Raw genomic sequence first — 17,705 nt, forward strand, 5'->3', positions numbered from 1 at the left:
TTTATGAATGCCTCGCTGACGTACCTACATTGTGAGCCCACAGGGAAACCTGTTTGGCATTTGGGGCAGAAATGTCATGTAGCTGTCACAAGCTATATTTAAATGAAGGATGGCAATGTCTCAGTTGTGAAGGTAGTGATCTTGGTGTTCAGTTTGAAATGTAAATCAAAAGACAAATTTAAAGAGTTCTTGCTTTGAAATGACTCAAATAAATTCACTCTCTTGCTGAATGATTTATAAAACAAACTACTGCTGCTTTTGAAGTTAGGAGTTGGCTCGAATCTGAGGGTTCCAAAACGATATCACTTTGGGCAACGGCCCCAACCTTTTTTGCACCACGGACCGGTTTATGCCCGACAATATTTTCACGGACCGGCCTTTAAGGTGTCGCGGATAAATACAACAAAATAAAACTAGTACCAGTATCGAAAAAAAAAAAAGATTTATTCATAAGACACGTGAAAAGACCCAAGATAACCGAGTGAACGATAAAAACGATAACAAAATAACGCTGAAAACCGATAAAAACCCTGAAAACCATACATTTCACACCTGAGCCTCAACTCTCACGGACCCGAGGCCCGGGGGTTGGAGACCGCTGACTTTGAGAGTTGGCAGGGGCGTAACTTCCAGGGGGGTTAGGGGGGTTATGACCCCCCCAATAATCAGACCCAACCAATATAACCCCCTCAATAAAATTATGAATCATCTTGCATAAATAGGCTGTTGATTTTCTTCACTAATTTGAGGTATTACCAGCAAAATAGTTGCATGTTTAATCATCTGGGAATTTACCCAGATTTTATTTATTTACTTAGACAGCGATCTTGACCCCCCCCCCAATGTTCAGCACAAGTTGCGCCGATAAGAGTCAAGGTTCTCCTGTTTTTTTAAAAAAAATTTTTTAACGGAGATACTGAAAGATCAACTTCGGGCGATGAGTTATGCTCTCGAAAAATGGATGGATGCCCTTCAGAATATGAAGCCTCGATTCTCAGCTTGTAATGAGTGCAGTGTAGCTGAAGCATGTTTAGCCTGATTGAGTGAAGCGCTTGTTGAGAGTTAAGAGACGGAGGAGCAGATGGTGAACAGAACCAGACCAGAGGGGGAAAAAATGCAGTGTTGGTTTCTCAAGTTTATTCGATCTGTGGTTATCAAAGACAATGCCCAAGAACATAAGTTATGAAAAACAAAAAAGCCTTCATGATGGGGAATTTTGATATGACATATCATTATTATTTTCAACATAGGCATATTTTCCTCATTTATTTTAAAATAGCAATGTTAAAATTTTAAAAAACTAACGACAAACAAAAAGAAAAACAGATGGACAGAAGAAACAGCAAAGATGCCGAGAAGGACATTATCTCAGTGGAGTGCTTCGTTTGGTGAGCCCCGGGACGGCTCTTGTGTCTGCGTGGGTGTCTGTGCGCGTGCACTGTGAGTTCACCACACTCCACATAATCTTACCATTGTTCGTTACCGGCGGAGTGACTGGCGTTCCCCGTTGTTCTGAGGGGATGAGGACAGTCCCCACTGTCGCTGCCAGTCTCAACTGCACAAACATTCATTCGGGGAAGGAAGAAATAAAAAAAACAACAAAAAAAACCAAAAACTGCTCACCAGTAACCAGGCACCTGGTCATGACATGGCCCCTTAGATTTAAACAGCACACACAGGCACACTTTGATCGCACCCATTCATCCTCTCTTTCAACACACACACGGACACAGTACAGTATACAATGCACAAGCCCCATACATACAAAATTAAGACCTTAAAAAGACACTTGATAAAAGCACAACATGGTATTGTAAAATTAATTGCACGTGAAGAGACGAGATGGAGGAAGCACAGTAAGAGGGGTAAAGGAGGAAGGGGATCGAGAGGGGTGTAGGTGCGGTGAGCGTGGCGAGAAGAGGGTCCAGTACATTCAGTAAACAAAAACAAGAGAAAACGAACAACAAAAAAAGGCAAGATTAGAATCAAAACCACTGAAAATAATTAAAAAAAAAAAAAAAAAAAATCAAAACACTTCTTTTCCAGTTTGTCATTTTTTTCCTCCTCAGTCATTGATTCGAAGCTCACTCTACAGTAGTCCCGGCGCCGTCTCGGGAGAGAGACAGCTCGGTCGGTTGTGTAGATTTTTAATTGTTTTCTTGCTTTATTTAAAATCAATGTTCACGTCTAAATGTCTACGGACCCGATATCAGAACGTCAGGCGGGGGAGTAGTGGTAGGGTGCAAGTCTTCCATGACCTGACATATGCACAGGCATTTACACAAGTGCGCACACGCGTTCTCTCCCACATACACACACATTCATGCTCACGCATTAACACACAGAGTGCATTCGCATTCCTATCACCCCTGGGTACAGGCTTCCTCTTTTCTTCTCAGCTTAGCGCACTAAGTACGCCTCTCTCTTCTGTACAAAAGCAGCCTCCTTCTCTGGAATCGGAGACTACATGTTTTTTTTCCTCACTCCTTCTCTTAATTTTTTTTCGATCATTTCTTCTTTTACTTATTTTGAGAGTTGAGCAGTTTGTCTGCCTCGGGGTACGTCGGGTACTTCACGGTCTCGATTTTCTCTCTGACCTTGTAGGAAGGGTAGAGGCCGGTGCGGCCCAGTTTGCGGTTGATGCCTTTGGAGTAGCCGTCCCAGTGGTTCCCGGCCACGCCGATCACGTCGCCGGGCTCCAGGGGAATGTCCTCGCTATTGCGGGGCTGGTGGGGGTAGACGGCAATCTGATTGTGGGCGTTTTGACCTCCGAAGTAGTAGATGTCATCCAGAGAGTAGAAGAAGGAGGAGGCGTCTGGATGCAGTGTCTGCATAATCTCATAAGCCACACGGCAGACCTGAAACAGAAGCACAGCCAGGTGTTATTTTTATAGAAACATCCATACATGCTCAAGATCTCAAGCCGTCTTGGTGATAATCGTGTTGAAAGACAAAGAGGGACTTCGACATATACATTTTCAGTCCTAGCCAAAGAGACATAGAACATGGTAAGTGACTTATGGATGGGAACTGTGTGTTTGTTGGTGACCACATGACTGATTATCAAAGCGTTACACACTGATAAATTCGACAGCTTCCTCACATTTTTGACTTTTGACTTTTTATTCCTACAGCACATTTATGAATGTGTACCGACTCTCTCAGGTGCCTCTCACCGACTTTGGACTGATCTCAGTGTAAGGAGCATTAATTTGTGGATAAGCAAAGAACAGGAATTTAATGCTTGCTCCAGAGTGCCGTGGCGCTTCAGCTCTGCAATGGTGTCAATAGTGAGCAATGCTAGCTAACGACAGCTTGTTGATGTGGAGTCCATTAATCACTATAGACTCCCGGACCACGAACATCCTTCTATTACTGTCACTACATGACAGAAAATGTGAATTCCCAGTCTGGTTTGCAAGTATTATGCTAGGAAATCACCTGGTAAAGCCTCTATTACACAGACCTAGAGACCAGTCAGCAACTCCCTAGAAACCACTGGTTGCTATGGAAAAATGTGTATTCCCTGACATGTTGGCACAAACCTCCTCGTGATTGCTTTGCTTGCTAGCAGATTTGCACGCTCGCCTGTAGTTTGAATGAAAAAAAGCAGACTTCTCTACAAACACACCAGTGAAATTGTGATAAGCATGATCCAAACCAGAGATGGAGAAAAATTCCCCTTCAAAATAAAAGTTTTGCCTTTTAAAATGTGCTGGCTACATTTCTGGTTTGTGTTACATTGTTTAAAGTCAAAAGGCTGGTAGTTAGCAAGTGTTTGCAAATAAGTCAGTGGCTTCCACGAAAACTAAACAACCATAATATGACCGGCTTCACCGAGTGACAGCCAAGAACCTCGAGGATACATTTGTCAGTTAGTCTGGAAATACATGATCTTCCCTAGTGACTGGTGGGTTCATATTGAGGTGCTCAATCCCCAATATGGTAGAAAACGTCATGCAATCCAAGCATGAAGTCATGTGTATTTGTTAATGTTTTTGATTAAAAAAAAAAAAAAAAATCCAGTCAGAGGGTAAATGCTACATGGGGAAAGCTAACGCTATCATCATAATATGGTATGTAGTATGCTAAATGCTAAATCCCACATGCTAAATGCAAGGCCTGTGGTCCTTTAAGTTATATAAAGTGCCAGCTATAATGCGTCTCTCATGCACAAGCACACCAGTTGGACTACACCCAGGCTGTATTGCGATAGCTGGTATGTTGGCATGTTAATTATGGCCTCCTGACTCTTGATTGACATACGCAGAGTCCTGTGATTGTCCAGTCGTTTTGAGTTAAAGAAATGAACGAACAAAAGCCGGACTTTAAATACAGGTGGGAGGAAGAGCATCTGCTCAATAACATAAGACAAACAGGTTTATCCTTTATGTGTGGAGCTCATGTGGAAAAATGAAAGAAAATACCATCAGACGACATGAGCAAACGAAGCACCAAAACAAGCACTGGGATGTGCACATACAGCAGAAACTCCAGAAGGTAGAAGAGTTAAAAACAAAAAAAAAGAAAAAGAAATAAATAGTCTGGTGTCACAGCAGACAAAAACCAAATCTCAAAGTAAAGCTGCTGTAACAGATTTACTGTGGTGGAAGAAATAACTACATCGCAGCATTTACTGAAGTTGAGTTTTTGAACCAAAATATGGTTAAAGTGCGCAATGTCATGTGTCAAAGTCAAAAAGCAAGCAGTTTTTGAAGTGAAGCTTAAGCAGACAGGAGTGCCCGCTATGTGCAGAGAGAAGAGCAGCCGTGTGAGCAAGCTGAAAGAAAAACTGCACGCTGCGTCACACACCAGGAAGGTTTGTGTGGTAAAACTCTTAAAAACTAAACATGTAATGAGCACAGCAACACCCACAGTTTACTTTACATGAGCCAAAGGTTTGAATCGTCGCTAATTTCCATCACCTCTGGAGGAGGTGAGCTCCCAACGTGAAGCCCCGTCACACTGAGGTGCGATGGCTAAGCCGATGGAAAGTGCTGAACAGATGTTTCGAGTTGTCTGAGGAAATTTGTCAGTACATGGAAAGCAAGGGGAGAGACGCCACAGAGCTCTGACATGAAAAGTGGCATTGTGAGTTGGGGTTTCTGTGCAACATAATGAAACATCTCAAAGCGCTAAACCTCCGGCTTCGGGAGCGGGATGGTGTGAGTATAGACATGTACGCTGCAGTCGGAGCTCTTAAAATGTGGGAAAAGCGGGAAACGCTGGTCTCTTCCTGCGTGCTGCCAATCAATGACAAAACAGGTCTCTACTGCAACATTTGCTACAAGTGGACGTTTTGCTGAAAAAAACTGAGCATGCATAGTACATGAAGATTTGCACGTGGAGATTTGCCCAGAAAAGTAAGTTTCACTTTCTCAGCAAGTCATTCTGGAAAGAGCACCTACAAACATTTAAATCAAACTGATCAAACTCCAGTTTAGTGAAACACTCAAGACAAAGTATGGCTACGTGGGCGCTGCGCAGTTCCCACGTTTTATCGCCAAAACGATGCCCCAGCTCTGCCTACAAGCTGTGAGAAAATGATTTCGTTAGAAATGACTCAGACTTTAAAGAAAGTAAGACACAAAAACTAATGTCACTTATGTATCTTTTATTTTTAATGTGATCTCATCTGTTTGTTTGCTCTCTCAGAGCCGTTTAGATCTTAAATCTGAATTCTAAGAAGTCTTGGGAGAAGAACAGCTGAAAAAACACAATAAATTCAAGTATGTTTTTCAATAAATATCAACACAGTGTGGCTGTTTGAGTTGGATCCAGGTATTAATTTTCTATGACTGAGTTTGACACCCCTGTGCTAAGTGGTGCTGATTTTATATATTTCACTATTCCAGCACTAGCCAAGAACAAAGTAAGGCGCTGGCTATAAGCCAGCCAAATCAAATTCACTATCAATATACTTCTACTTGGGTATATAGTATAAACACTTTTTTAGTTAGTGTACAAAACAAATCGCAGGCAACATAATAGTGCGGGGAAAGTGTCGTCCATGCCTCGTTATTGTTTTGGCCAAAGCTAAACTACACCTCAGAGTGTGCGAGCACACTACAAAGGCGAAATATAAGATGCTGACAACAGAAAGGCTGCAGGTCTTATCAATAAAGCAGCTTTTACGCAGGTTATGAAAAGAACCTTTATGCGTGAGCTTGAGAATACTTGAAATATAGTTAACAGCACATCCTGACAGATTACAAGGTTTATTTTTACTCCACATCAACCGTATTTGCTTTCTCGCCTCCGTGTCTGAAAGCATCAACATTCCAGTCAGCTCTCCGAGTTACTCCGAGCTGCTTTCATCCCAACATCAAATCCATCCTGACCTTCAGTTTCATGTGAAAACATATCAAAGACACCGTTTCGTGCTCTCTCCAAAAATGAACTGGAAAGCGTGAACTGACCTGCGAAGAGAAAGTGCAGACCAAGAAGTCGGTTTGGGAGAGGAAGTGGATGTCAAGAATGACTCCTCTAAGAGAGTTCTCGGTGTAGCGGTTGTGGAGGCCGGCCGACCACGAGATGGAGTTATCGCTAATGAACTCATAGTCTGGGTACCTGAAAGTGATATGCACACGGAAACACAAATAAATACTTCAAATACACACTAAGGAAACAAAATGAACACGGGCAGATACAAAAACACGCTGTCACGTACGCATCAGTCGGACATAAACACTCTTACAGATTACACACACACACACTCCTAGACACTGACTTGGTCTTAGCTTCTTGCAGCAAAGATGGGTCATCGGTAGCTAGGTAAACCCGTTTCTTGTCGACATGAACACGCCTGGCCAGATGTTGGAACTGCTCCTCCACATGCAGCATGTACTCCTCTATGGGGTGGAAGGCTGCCTCAGTCCCCACTTTATCTGTCCTCCTCACATGGACTCTGGAGACAGAGAGACAAAGATAGGGCAACAAATTAGTCATCTATGTTAAACTTACACCATTAAGTTACGACTAATCAAAAGGTTTTTCATTGCATTAAACTGGTTATTTGCTTGGCTTTCTGATATCTTGAATGAAGTCTGTGTTGAAACGTTCGGCATTTTCTCTCCAGGCCATAAAACAGTCGTAACACAGTTATGATGGTGCAACTCATAATTGCGTTACACGGTGCCTAGTTCTTGTGCTTACATTGCCGGAGGAACATATTTTGTTTCAATACTGGTTACTGGTTGACTAAGCTAAAAATGTAATCTACAATAACTGGAACATGTGCAACTGCTGAATTATTTTGAAGATCCCGGCGATTGATCACAATATTTTTACTGCGCCTTACAAAAACCCCCCAAAACTAAATAAATAAATAAAGAAAAAACACGTCTATATTCAAACACATTCAGGGAACCTAAACTCTTATGACTCCGAAAGGAATTACAAGTGCAAGTAGCAACCAAGTGTGATAATCAGATGAACCTGGTTTATTGATCATCACCACATGCGGCTGCCTCTATAAAGAGCACAGGTTGTGGCATTTTGCTAGTGTGGAGCTGTCACCACAATATGAGAAAAAGACAAGTATGGCTCATCTTGAAGGGTTTCTAGGAAAACGCCTTATCTCTCTAAAAAAAGAGCATGACGCACAGATTAGATTTGCAAAGTTTCATCTGAACAAACCACAAGACTGGAAAAATGTCCTTTAGACAAATAAAAGTGGAGATGTTGGGCCATAAAACACGGCGCCATGTCAAGTGAAAGACATATAGCACATTAGCACAAACGATGCATGGTGGTGGAAGGATGAGGATTTGGGTTTGTTCTGGAGCCACAGGAGCGGAGCACCTTGAACTGACCATGAACTCCTACCAAAGTATTTAAGAGTGAAAGAGGCCACATGTATGACACCAAAAGCTTGGCCGATCCCGAGTCATGCAACAGGACAATGATCACAAGCACAGGAGTAAATCTACAACAGAGTGGCTGAAAAAGACTGCATAGAGTCCAGTGAAAACTTTCACAGGACTGCAATGCTGATGGATGTTCAATAGATATGACCAAAGTTCCTAAAAATGAGGAATGGAAAACATTCAGATTAACTGAGGTGACAAAGTTAAGGGATTTATTTTCAAAACGGTTAGAAGCCAATAACAGTCGGGGGAAAAGAAGCACACGGTCGTGACGAGAAAAGAAAATACACTTTTTTTTGTGTTACCGTCATTGACGAAACCTAGTTTTAAATCCACACCGATCTCAAAATAACAGTAAATTCATGTTTTGTTCACAACTGCATTTATTCTGCTGCAAACGTAAAAAGGAAACAGCACTTTTACTTTAACGGCATGTTTGGGGAATCTTTCCATTGTTAGTGTAAATGCACACCCACAAAAAAAATGCTAGGATAGAGACAAAGTAAACAAGAAAGGCCAACAGTGACAAGAGAGGAGTTTCAAGGATGTAGCGAGACAGAAAAATGGACAGAAAGAGCAATAACCAACCCAGCTGTTTTTATTCCTTTCTTTCTTTTTTTTAAGTATCCTTGTCCTCGCTTCCAGTAAGAAAGGACAAAGAGAGAGTGCTGTCACTGCTGTACATCTGACAAAAAGAGCACAGCTTGAAAACGGAACAAACGATGAGAACTCCTCCTCGGACACAAAACCATCTGTCAACCTGATGGGTGCAGAAACACAATTTTATTCCAACCATAACTATTCACTTACGCAGCTACCCAGCTATATCTACATTGTGACTTCTGCCCTCAGGGAGAAAATGAAATTTATAAATATGAGACTGGAGAAAAAGACATTTTAAGTGTTCACTTCTTTTTTTGGGGGGTGGGGCAAACATGTGTGCCTTTTCCACATTAATATAATTCCACTATGGGAGCTGGCCAGTACAACCAGCTGTCTGCTGCTGGACAAGAAGCAGTTCCACTGGAAAATCTACAGTCAGAGGCACCTAGGTGAAACCTATTAGTCTTTTACTTCCACTTATTCGGGATCTCTCAGCTGCTTTGGGAGTTGAAAAAGTTCTGTGACCTCACGGTTGCCTTGATCTCTTTTGTGAGAATGAAGCAGAAGTAGAAAAAGTTAGACGTTGAGAGAATAAACACTTTGTCTCTAATTTCTACCGCTGGCCACAGATCAATCAGTAACTATTGAGTTTGCTCGCCTTTATTTACGTGGCAATGAAACCCACAGAATGGAGGTGAGAACAGCAGGTGAATGGGCGCCGTGAGTCTTTCATTCAGCGTCGATATCTCTGATCGGACAGAGGTCTCGACATCAGACTTTCCCATCCTTTGTTACGGTGCCTCTCTCCTGCTCCTGCTCTTCTTTCATGTCTCCCGTTTTTTTGTTCCCACAAACCCTCGTTTTATCTCGCTCTTTTCTCTCTCTGTCAGAGCGGCAGAGGCCGCTGTGAGGTACTGCTTTGCTCTTAGCCCCCCCAATCCCACCAGCGCTCTCCCACACAACTGCCACAATAATTCAATTCACTCCTCCCTATTCATACAATATTGCCAAGGCAGACTAATTCTCACGGTGGGTGTAAAAACATACACCCGCACCCTAGACGCAGCAAGCGCTGATCCTGGCAGACTACGACAATAGCATACAGACAAAATGAATTATTTGTTTGAGTATGACCTCAGTACTCTGCCCACCGGAGCTCTGGGCTGCTGGGCTTTGGAACTGTAGCTGCTATTAACATTTGAATCTTTAGAAAACAGCTCATATGATAATTACATACACAAAAGCTGTAGAATCACCGCTGATGCAACTTGTACTTTGACACCAAAACATGTCAAAGTTGTTATTAAGATTTATCTCCAGTGCTCATAATTATAGATTATGACAAATTAAATATAATGCCATCATCAAGTATCCTAATGAGCTGTCAGGGCTACAGTAAGCCTCTATGAAAGACTAAATTATATTCTCTGTTGGCAATTTGGTGACGGGTAGTGTGGGTAGTGCTATTATATCACCCCTAAATGACTTTAATGGATGAATATTTGGTGACTGTGATGGTCATATCATGATCCAGATCACGCTCGGTGAGCACTCATGAAACAAAAAAGGTTATACCTTTCCTTTAGTGTACACCAGACCTTATATAGAAAATAGATCAACTCAGATATGTATAATATATATGAAAGGCCCGGGAAACTACAGTTTTGCTTTTCATATCAGCACATTTTAAAACTTGTTAGCATGTCATCTATTATGAGATTACCGCCAACACAAAAAAGGGAAAAAAGATGCTACTTCACGAGTAATAGATGATAGATTAAAAACAATCCAGGTAATTTTCAAAGGAACCAAAAAGCTTTAAAAAAGTTGAATAAAAAGAAAATATGCTGCTGTTTATACACTAGAGTCTCTTTAAGGACAGAAAAAATGTCAGTGAAAAATATCTGAAGCAGCTTTTTTTCATGTAGATTTTTGTATTATTGATTTTTTTTTTAATGTTTGTTCCAAAAGATATATTTTAGCCTGAGTTTACAATGAGCTGAGAGGTTTTAAATGTGCGCAGTCTAATAGAAGCTGTTACAAAAAAAAGAAAAGGAAAAACAGAATACACATGACACAAGGCTTCATGGTAAATTCAACACTTGGGAACCCCTCTGTATCTGCAGTAGTGGCAGTGTTCCCACTTGCTTTTTTCCCCTCTCTGTACCTCTAATATTAAATCGCAGCAGGCCGGACCTGCTGCTTTTAGTCCGTGGCTTCCAGCTTTTCTGCAGCTCGCATCCAAAGGGAGCAGCGGGGCATGAGTGGTGGTGTGGTGGCTGAGGCACGTGAGGTCGGCTGGCAGTTGCTGGTTGCTCTGGGGACAAGCTGCCTTTCTATCCCCTCTTGGTACTCTCTCCATCAACCCTAGCCTTTCCCACCAGTGCCGCCCTCTTGCCTTTTCCTTTCAGTCCAACTTTCACATCTTACATCCACCAACCCCCCACTCTACAGACACACTTATAATGCCTTCCCCCACAGTGCTGATAGAAGCACACAGGCACTTTGTTGTAACATCACTACACAGTGGAGTGGCTATATCAAGAGCTGAGAAGGGAAGAGGGGGGAAAAGGAATAAAAACTTTGTTCTACCCAGCGCCTCATTTCAATAACCCTTTTCCCCAGCGATATGTAGGGAGAAAAGGGTGGGATATACGTGTGTAGGGAGGGGGGAACACAAAGAACTGTGATAGAGATGTGTGGAAAATGATGAGAGAATTGTGGGTATAGATCTATGCCTTGGGAACATGAGGAAGAAGTGAGGGAGAAGCATAAAAACGGGAAAACTCCTGGAGCAGAATGAACAAATGAAGACAGAAGAACAATCATAAATGAGCGGATGTGAGAAGATGGTAGAGATTTATGGGCTCAAAATGTGGTCATAAATATTTTGTACTTGTTAATCAGTTTTGTATGTGTAAACAGAATTTGTGTGTGCGTAAAAAAAGGTTTGTATGTGTAAAAAGATTTGTGTGTGCGTAAAAAAGATTTGTGTGTGGACTTTTGAAACTATTTTTCTTCCTTTCATCTGATTGGTCAATGTCATGTCAATCACAAATGTAACAATCCAATCAGAGAACAGATGGGTTTGGCTGTCGGAGGGGCACTTTTTTGAACTGCAGGTCCTTGAAGGGTAATACAGTTACATTTGTGATTGACATGACATTGACCAATCAGATGAAAGGAAGAAAAATAGGGTCAGAATTCGTACTTGTAACTTGCAGGTGATTTTTTTGGCTAAGTCCACGCACAAATCTTTTTTACGCACACACAAATCTTTTTTACACATACAAATCCTGAATTACCATTACAAAATATTTATGACCACATTTTGAGCCCATAGAGATTGACTACGCTGGGATGAGTCACTGAATTTGAAAAAGAAAAGTGAAAAAGGAAGGGGCGGGGGGCTAAAAGAGGACGGGGAGAATGAGACACAGTGGCAGGGGTGATGAAAGGCAGAGAAGTTAAAAAAAAGCCCACAAAGAATAAGGACAGAGAGTCGGAGGAAGAAAGAGAGTGAGTGGAACAAGCCGGAGTGAGAACTAAAGCAGGACAGGAAAAGTGAGGAGACCTGGGAAGCTCGCTTGCAGCAAAATGTAAAGAAGAAAAAAGAGAAGTTATGAAGGCCGAGAAGCTGGCACAAAAGACTAGGAACATATGGATGTGAGAGTTATGAAGAGGATGACAGAACTAATGCAGGCTGACTTCAAAAAATATTAGAAGATATCTCTTAGCTTTTTTTTTTTAAATTTAATTTTATTTTGAACTACTTCCTTCACCAGGCGGAGTCAGTCAGTCTCGTGGGATGGAGCAGAATTTCAAGATGATCTCAGCAAAGTGCCTGGCACTCATTTCACATACTTTCAGATGACTGACAGCTTACTAGTGATTATGTGTCTTGTCCTAATATATAAAAATCCTCCTCCCTACTTCTAGACCAAGAGGGTTAAAACAACTGCCGAGATATATTCGCAAAGTCTCATTTGATCCAGGTTTGAAGTGGTGCAGGAAGGAATTATTTATGAGCCAAGAGGGGCTGGCAGACAGCACATGGATGTTGGTTGACTGAGTGCCTGACAGGGATACAGAGAAAAGTAAACAAGTAAATAAACAACTACATGTCTAACCCATTTCTTAGAAGGCTGCTATCAAAAGTGGCTTACAGTACTGTGAGCGTTCCCACAAAGGAGTGGCCCTCGTGGGAACGGATCTCGTCATACTTGTGAATGCTTTTCAACAATGCTGCGCTGGACAATAAGGAGTATCAAATCACTTTCAAGCATTGCGAGCCAAATCTCTGGAGGTGGCACAACACTAAGCATTAAGAATAAAAGTGAACACATTATCGATGACTGAAATCAGACCTGCTGATGACATATTTGGCAAAGATGCTCTCATCTCATCCGCACAGCTGATGCCAAGTTTCCTAAAAAGTAATATTTAAATATTTGTAACCTCGTAAATGTCAAATTTTAAGAGGACCGATAATTTTTCTGTTGTATATGTACTGTGACAGTGGCGGATGTTCATATTAAACAGGTTTTAACTAATGAGGTCATTGGATGTAAAAGTAATCCCTGTGAGATAAAAGTCAGGCTTCCGACTGCCCCAAATACTCAGTACTTTTATTCTTCTCCCGGGTTCGAATGATGCCAGTGATAGAGGATATCCTCAATAAGGTCACATGACTGTTTCCATGGGGCGACCGTGGCTCAGGGGGTTGGGAAGCGTATCTGTAACCGGAAGGTCGCCGGTTAGATCCCCGGGCTCTCTGTCCTGGTCGTTGTGTCCTTGGGCAAGACACTTTACCCTACCGTCTACTGGTGTTGGCCAGAGGGGCCGATGGCGCGATATGGCAGCCTCGCTTCTGTCAGTCTGCCCCAGGGCAGCTGTGGCTACAACCGTAACTTGCCTCCACCAGTGAGTGAATGAATAGTGGCATTGTAAAGCGCTTTGGGTGCCTTGAAAAGCGCTATATAAATCCAATCCATTATTATTATTATTAAGCCCCACTCACTTGACGTTCAAACCTTCTGTTTGCAGTGGACAGCCAATCAAAAGAAAGGAGTCTTAACGGTAGGGAGAGGAGCTGAAATGGCTGCACCAAAGTCTAGTAAAAGATAACTAATGACCATTTTGAAATATGAACCATACAATGCTCTCCAATGCTCCGGGAGATGCCAAGAAGAAACTGTGGAATATCATAATGCTTCTGAAAAACATTTTCCCAAATTTTGTTTGTAAGCTCCCCTGAATGTTACATATGCTACTATAGTTTATAGTAAACAGGTAGTTGTAATGTATTCAGTATTATGAATTAGGGTTGGGCGATATGTACAAATTTTTCAACCGACAATCATCAGTCCAATAATCGACGATGGGCGATATGTTCGCGCACGCGCAGACTTTTTGATGGGCGGTGCAATGTAATCACGCACGGACTGATTTGCGCGTTTACAACACAAATGTCCAAACATGGACGAACTAATTTACCCCAAAAAACATTAGGGCTGTCAGACAACAGCTGTTAGAAGTTCTCTTTTTGGTTTGCTAACATTTCATGACAAGCAGGTAGCCACAGAAGGCCTTCGTCTACATGTGCCAAATCCAAAACGCAAAGATTTTTCACTCAAATGATCATAAAGTAAACTTTGAAATGCAGCATCTTAAATAGCTAAAAGAATAATAACAATAATAAAAAAGGATGCTTGAGCATAATTTCTCAACTTCATTGTGGAAAGCTACATACAACACATGCTAGTGGAATAGATTCATTTTTCTTTATGACTTCCTTCAGCATAACAACAAATAAAAATAGCCAGGCTTAACCTTTAGGTAACAAGGACTGATGAAGGTAAAAGAAAAGCTGCCAGGCCACTCGTTTTTAATACCGTTGTAAAGGTACCGCTTTCTTGTCAGGTTTGACTGATTCTGAAATCACACACACCTTTAGCATTTATTTATATTTATAAGTCAAAATATCAAATCAGTATTCTCCATGGATTTAGTAATAGGGCCATTACAATAAAAATGAGACACTCCGGTATAGCATGCGACTGCTATTAGAAAAACACTCAGTGATGGGTACTGAGTGATGACATTTCTTTAAATAGGCTGATTTGCATGAATATAAGATGTCTGAGTATTGACGGTGTGGTAATGGAAAAAGCGAAAGCATTCTAAGGGTGAAGGTAAGAGAAAATAAATAAATAAAAATAAGCAAACAAAACACGATTATCAAATTAAGTTAATTTTAATACTATTCTATTAACCTCATATTAACCTCACCCAAAGCAGTGTTTGTATTCCACCACAGCTCTCACAGCTATGTCTTTGTTTTCTCTCATTTCGTTTACTGTAGAGCAATGCTATAGAGAAAAAAAGCCATTATTACTTAGCGGCAAAGTAACGTGCACATACAGACAAGAAAGCTGGACATATTTACCCAATTATAGGGTGTTTGAAGCCCAGCTTGGCAGTGGTCTGCTGGATCTCCTTCTCAAGCCACGCCTGAGGACGCACCAGGTACTTGACAAACTGGGACACCCACCATACGGACGGGTCGCCGTGCAGACGCTGCAAGCGTGGGGCCAGGTCCTCGGGGATCGCAAGGGGCAGGTATGGAGGGCGAGGGTGGAGACTGTCCACTATGGGCAGCTCCACAACTTGGACGTCCTTATCATGGGCCTCACCTACATGGATCAGAGCAGAGGAGGTAGCTTTAAAACTTCAAGGGCTTTGTCACAGTTTCTCAAAGGCAAAAAACCCCCCAGCATGTTGCCTGAATACCAACTGAAAACCAAAAGATATTCCCTTTACACTGGAAGAAAGAAGAAGAGCATTAAATGAATACTTGAGTTTTTCCCTCACTATTCAAACTCTTACAGGCGAGTTCTTCCCCCAATTATTCTAATCAGGGGTTAAAGCATAGAAGAAATGCGGAATAATTTGCAAAGCCCTCTGTGGAAAATTTGTGACATTGGGCTATGCAAATACAAATTAATTAATTTCCCTTGAAAGGCTTTGGATCAAACAGAGGTTAGATTGAGAAACTGACCAATTAAGGTAAGAAAACAGTATATGAAATCTGGAGGAAAACCATATGGCCTAAAATAAAAACAGGCAGTCAATTAAAAACTAGGTCTCACATGACACTTATTTCATTCCAACAAGTCACGTCAGAATGTGCACTCTGTTCACTTTCTTGTTAAAAGTTTGGACAGGCTTTTACTAGCCAGGGTTTACGTGTAGGACTAGGTCAGAGTGCAGACTACCACAATAACCAAAGCTAATGCTCAAGGTCACAACTGCAAATGTCTCTGCTGCATCTTAGGAGATTCACATCATGGATGTGCAGCAGTGTGATGCTATCATGTCAGTATGGATCAATCTCCTCTAAATGTTTCCACAAAGAATTAAGCTAGTTCTAAAGGTAAACTGTGGTCAACCTGTTACTACCCACTACCATCACTTTTAACAGACTGATCAAGCAGCAATGCTAAGATTTCAATACCTGAAACAAAAAACAGGTGAGAGGGGTACAGATGCATATGATATGCCTGGAAAAAATATTTCACAATAAAAATGTTTCTACTGACACACAATAGTATTCCATCTGAAATCGTTACAGGAACTGTTGAGTTTGCAGTGTAGCGCCTGGCGTGGACGTGTCAGGTAAGCTCTAAGAGTGCAGTTGTAATGCTTACAGATGTCAGCATGTTCTGCTATAATTAGTTGTCCTGCAATGGTTCCATCGCTCATTATATATTCCATGTTAAATTAGTGAGGCTGACAGTGAAAGCACTGGGTAGTTGGTTTAAAGACCATTCCTACCCATATGTTAACACAGAAAAGTGTGTGCAGGTGATCCTCTGGCTGTTACTTAAACAAAGAGTTATGGCAGAGAAACTCAATCTTGCTGATCTGTCTAAAGCGCCAAACGCTGCTCACTGCAGAATAACGAGTGAAACAAAGCAACTTGAAATAGCAAACAGCAGTAGAGACTGAAGGAAGTCTCTGTGCACATGAGATGACTATAACCAGCTTTTCTAAAAACTCTTGGAAATAAAAGCTTTTCAAGCCAAATGAAAGATGTAAATGATGCAGATACAAAACAATCAGCATTCCTTTCAGACTTTTTTTTGTCAACTTAAATGCTCACTCTATATACAGTATGATAGAGTGTCATAGTTTCTATATTAATTCCTATCCTGGTTCCACTATCAGTCCAAATCCTCAACCGTAGTGTGTCCAGCTTTGATGACTGACAGCTATTGTTCACCTCTCCTTGCTGAAAGGCCAAGTCAAGCTCCTTTCTGTCAAGGTTGTAGAGGGCCAGAGGGCTGAGGCAAAGATTTGGATTTGAGGGTTTGGGGAGAGAGGTTGAAGGGGTGGCTGGTGGTGTGGCACCCTTAGGCTAAGTCCTTCTTGGAAGAAGCCCTGAGCAGAAGGGTTGAGCACGGCTGATTATGAAGGTCACCTCTTTGGGAAATAAAGAGCCCCTGAGCACTGCCAGACCTCCCCTAGCCTTCAAGGCCAACTGCCTCTACACAAAGACACTTGTAGGTGCATGACACACACCTGCAAGTGTGAACAAAAGTGGGAAATGCACACAAGCATGCAAACATGGATGCACCCAGTCACAAAAATGCCAGTGGGAACATGGACACATGAGCGTGCACGTGTACAGAAGCTTCTGAACAGTGGAACAAGGTTTGGTTTGACAATGATAACTAATGGAGACCCAAATAAAAAGGGAAATATGTATTCACACCCAAAAACACAGACAAAGAGCTCCAGCTAATCTCATCTCACCAGAAGGGATATGGCTGGCAGACACAACCTCCACTCTCTTTCAGTCTTAAAGCCTGAGCAGAGTTTGCGTGTAAACCCCGGATTTAGGTAAAAACAAGTTTGAGGCCTGTGTTCTGTCAAACTTAAGTGGCTTTTGTAACTGCCACAGACAGCCCCTAGTACAGCTGCAAACGCTGCTTCCATAGCACACTTCAAGATAAATGGCATAATGAGTCATTAAAAATGGCCTTTCACAGAAAGGGTACATAAAAAACATGTTAAAAACAAGGGCAGCAACAGAGGCTTCAATTTGTGTGTGTGTGCGCATGCAGGAGCATGAACTGAATATAAATTGGTTGCAAGCATTAAATATTGAAAAGAAAAAATATTCCCAAGTCTGTCTTTGCTTATATAACAGAATTGGCACGATTCACATAA

At 41.7% G+C, this 17,705-nt stretch overlaps 1 protein-coding gene across 1 annotated transcript in view; it reads right to left on the reverse strand.

Annotated features, from left to right (window-relative positions):
- Positions 1 to 1,115: 1,115 nt before the first annotated feature.
- The window catches only part of fut8b (fucosyltransferase 8b (alpha (1,6) fucosyltransferase)), a 91,529-nt gene continuing 74,939 nt past the window's right edge, over positions 1,116 to 17,705 (reverse strand). The window contains exons 7-10 of the mRNA XM_082506314.1: positions 14,920 to 15,166; positions 6,731 to 6,907; positions 6,420 to 6,570; positions 1,116 to 2,858 (exon numbers count right to left, since the gene is read on the reverse strand). Of these exons, the coding sequence (XP_082362440.1) occupies positions 2,520 to 2,858; positions 6,420 to 6,570; positions 6,731 to 6,907; positions 14,920 to 15,166 (914 nt within the window). The 3' untranslated portion in view covers positions 1,116 to 2,519. The remainder of the gene's footprint in view (positions 2,859 to 6,419; positions 6,571 to 6,730; positions 6,908 to 14,919; positions 15,167 to 17,705) is intronic.

Source organism: Aulonocara stuartgranti, assembly GCF_965226115.1.
Source record: "Aulonocara stuartgranti genome assembly, chromosome: 15".
NCBI classification, from domain to species: domain Eukaryota; kingdom Metazoa; phylum Chordata; class Actinopteri; order Cichliformes; family Cichlidae; genus Aulonocara; species Aulonocara stuartgranti.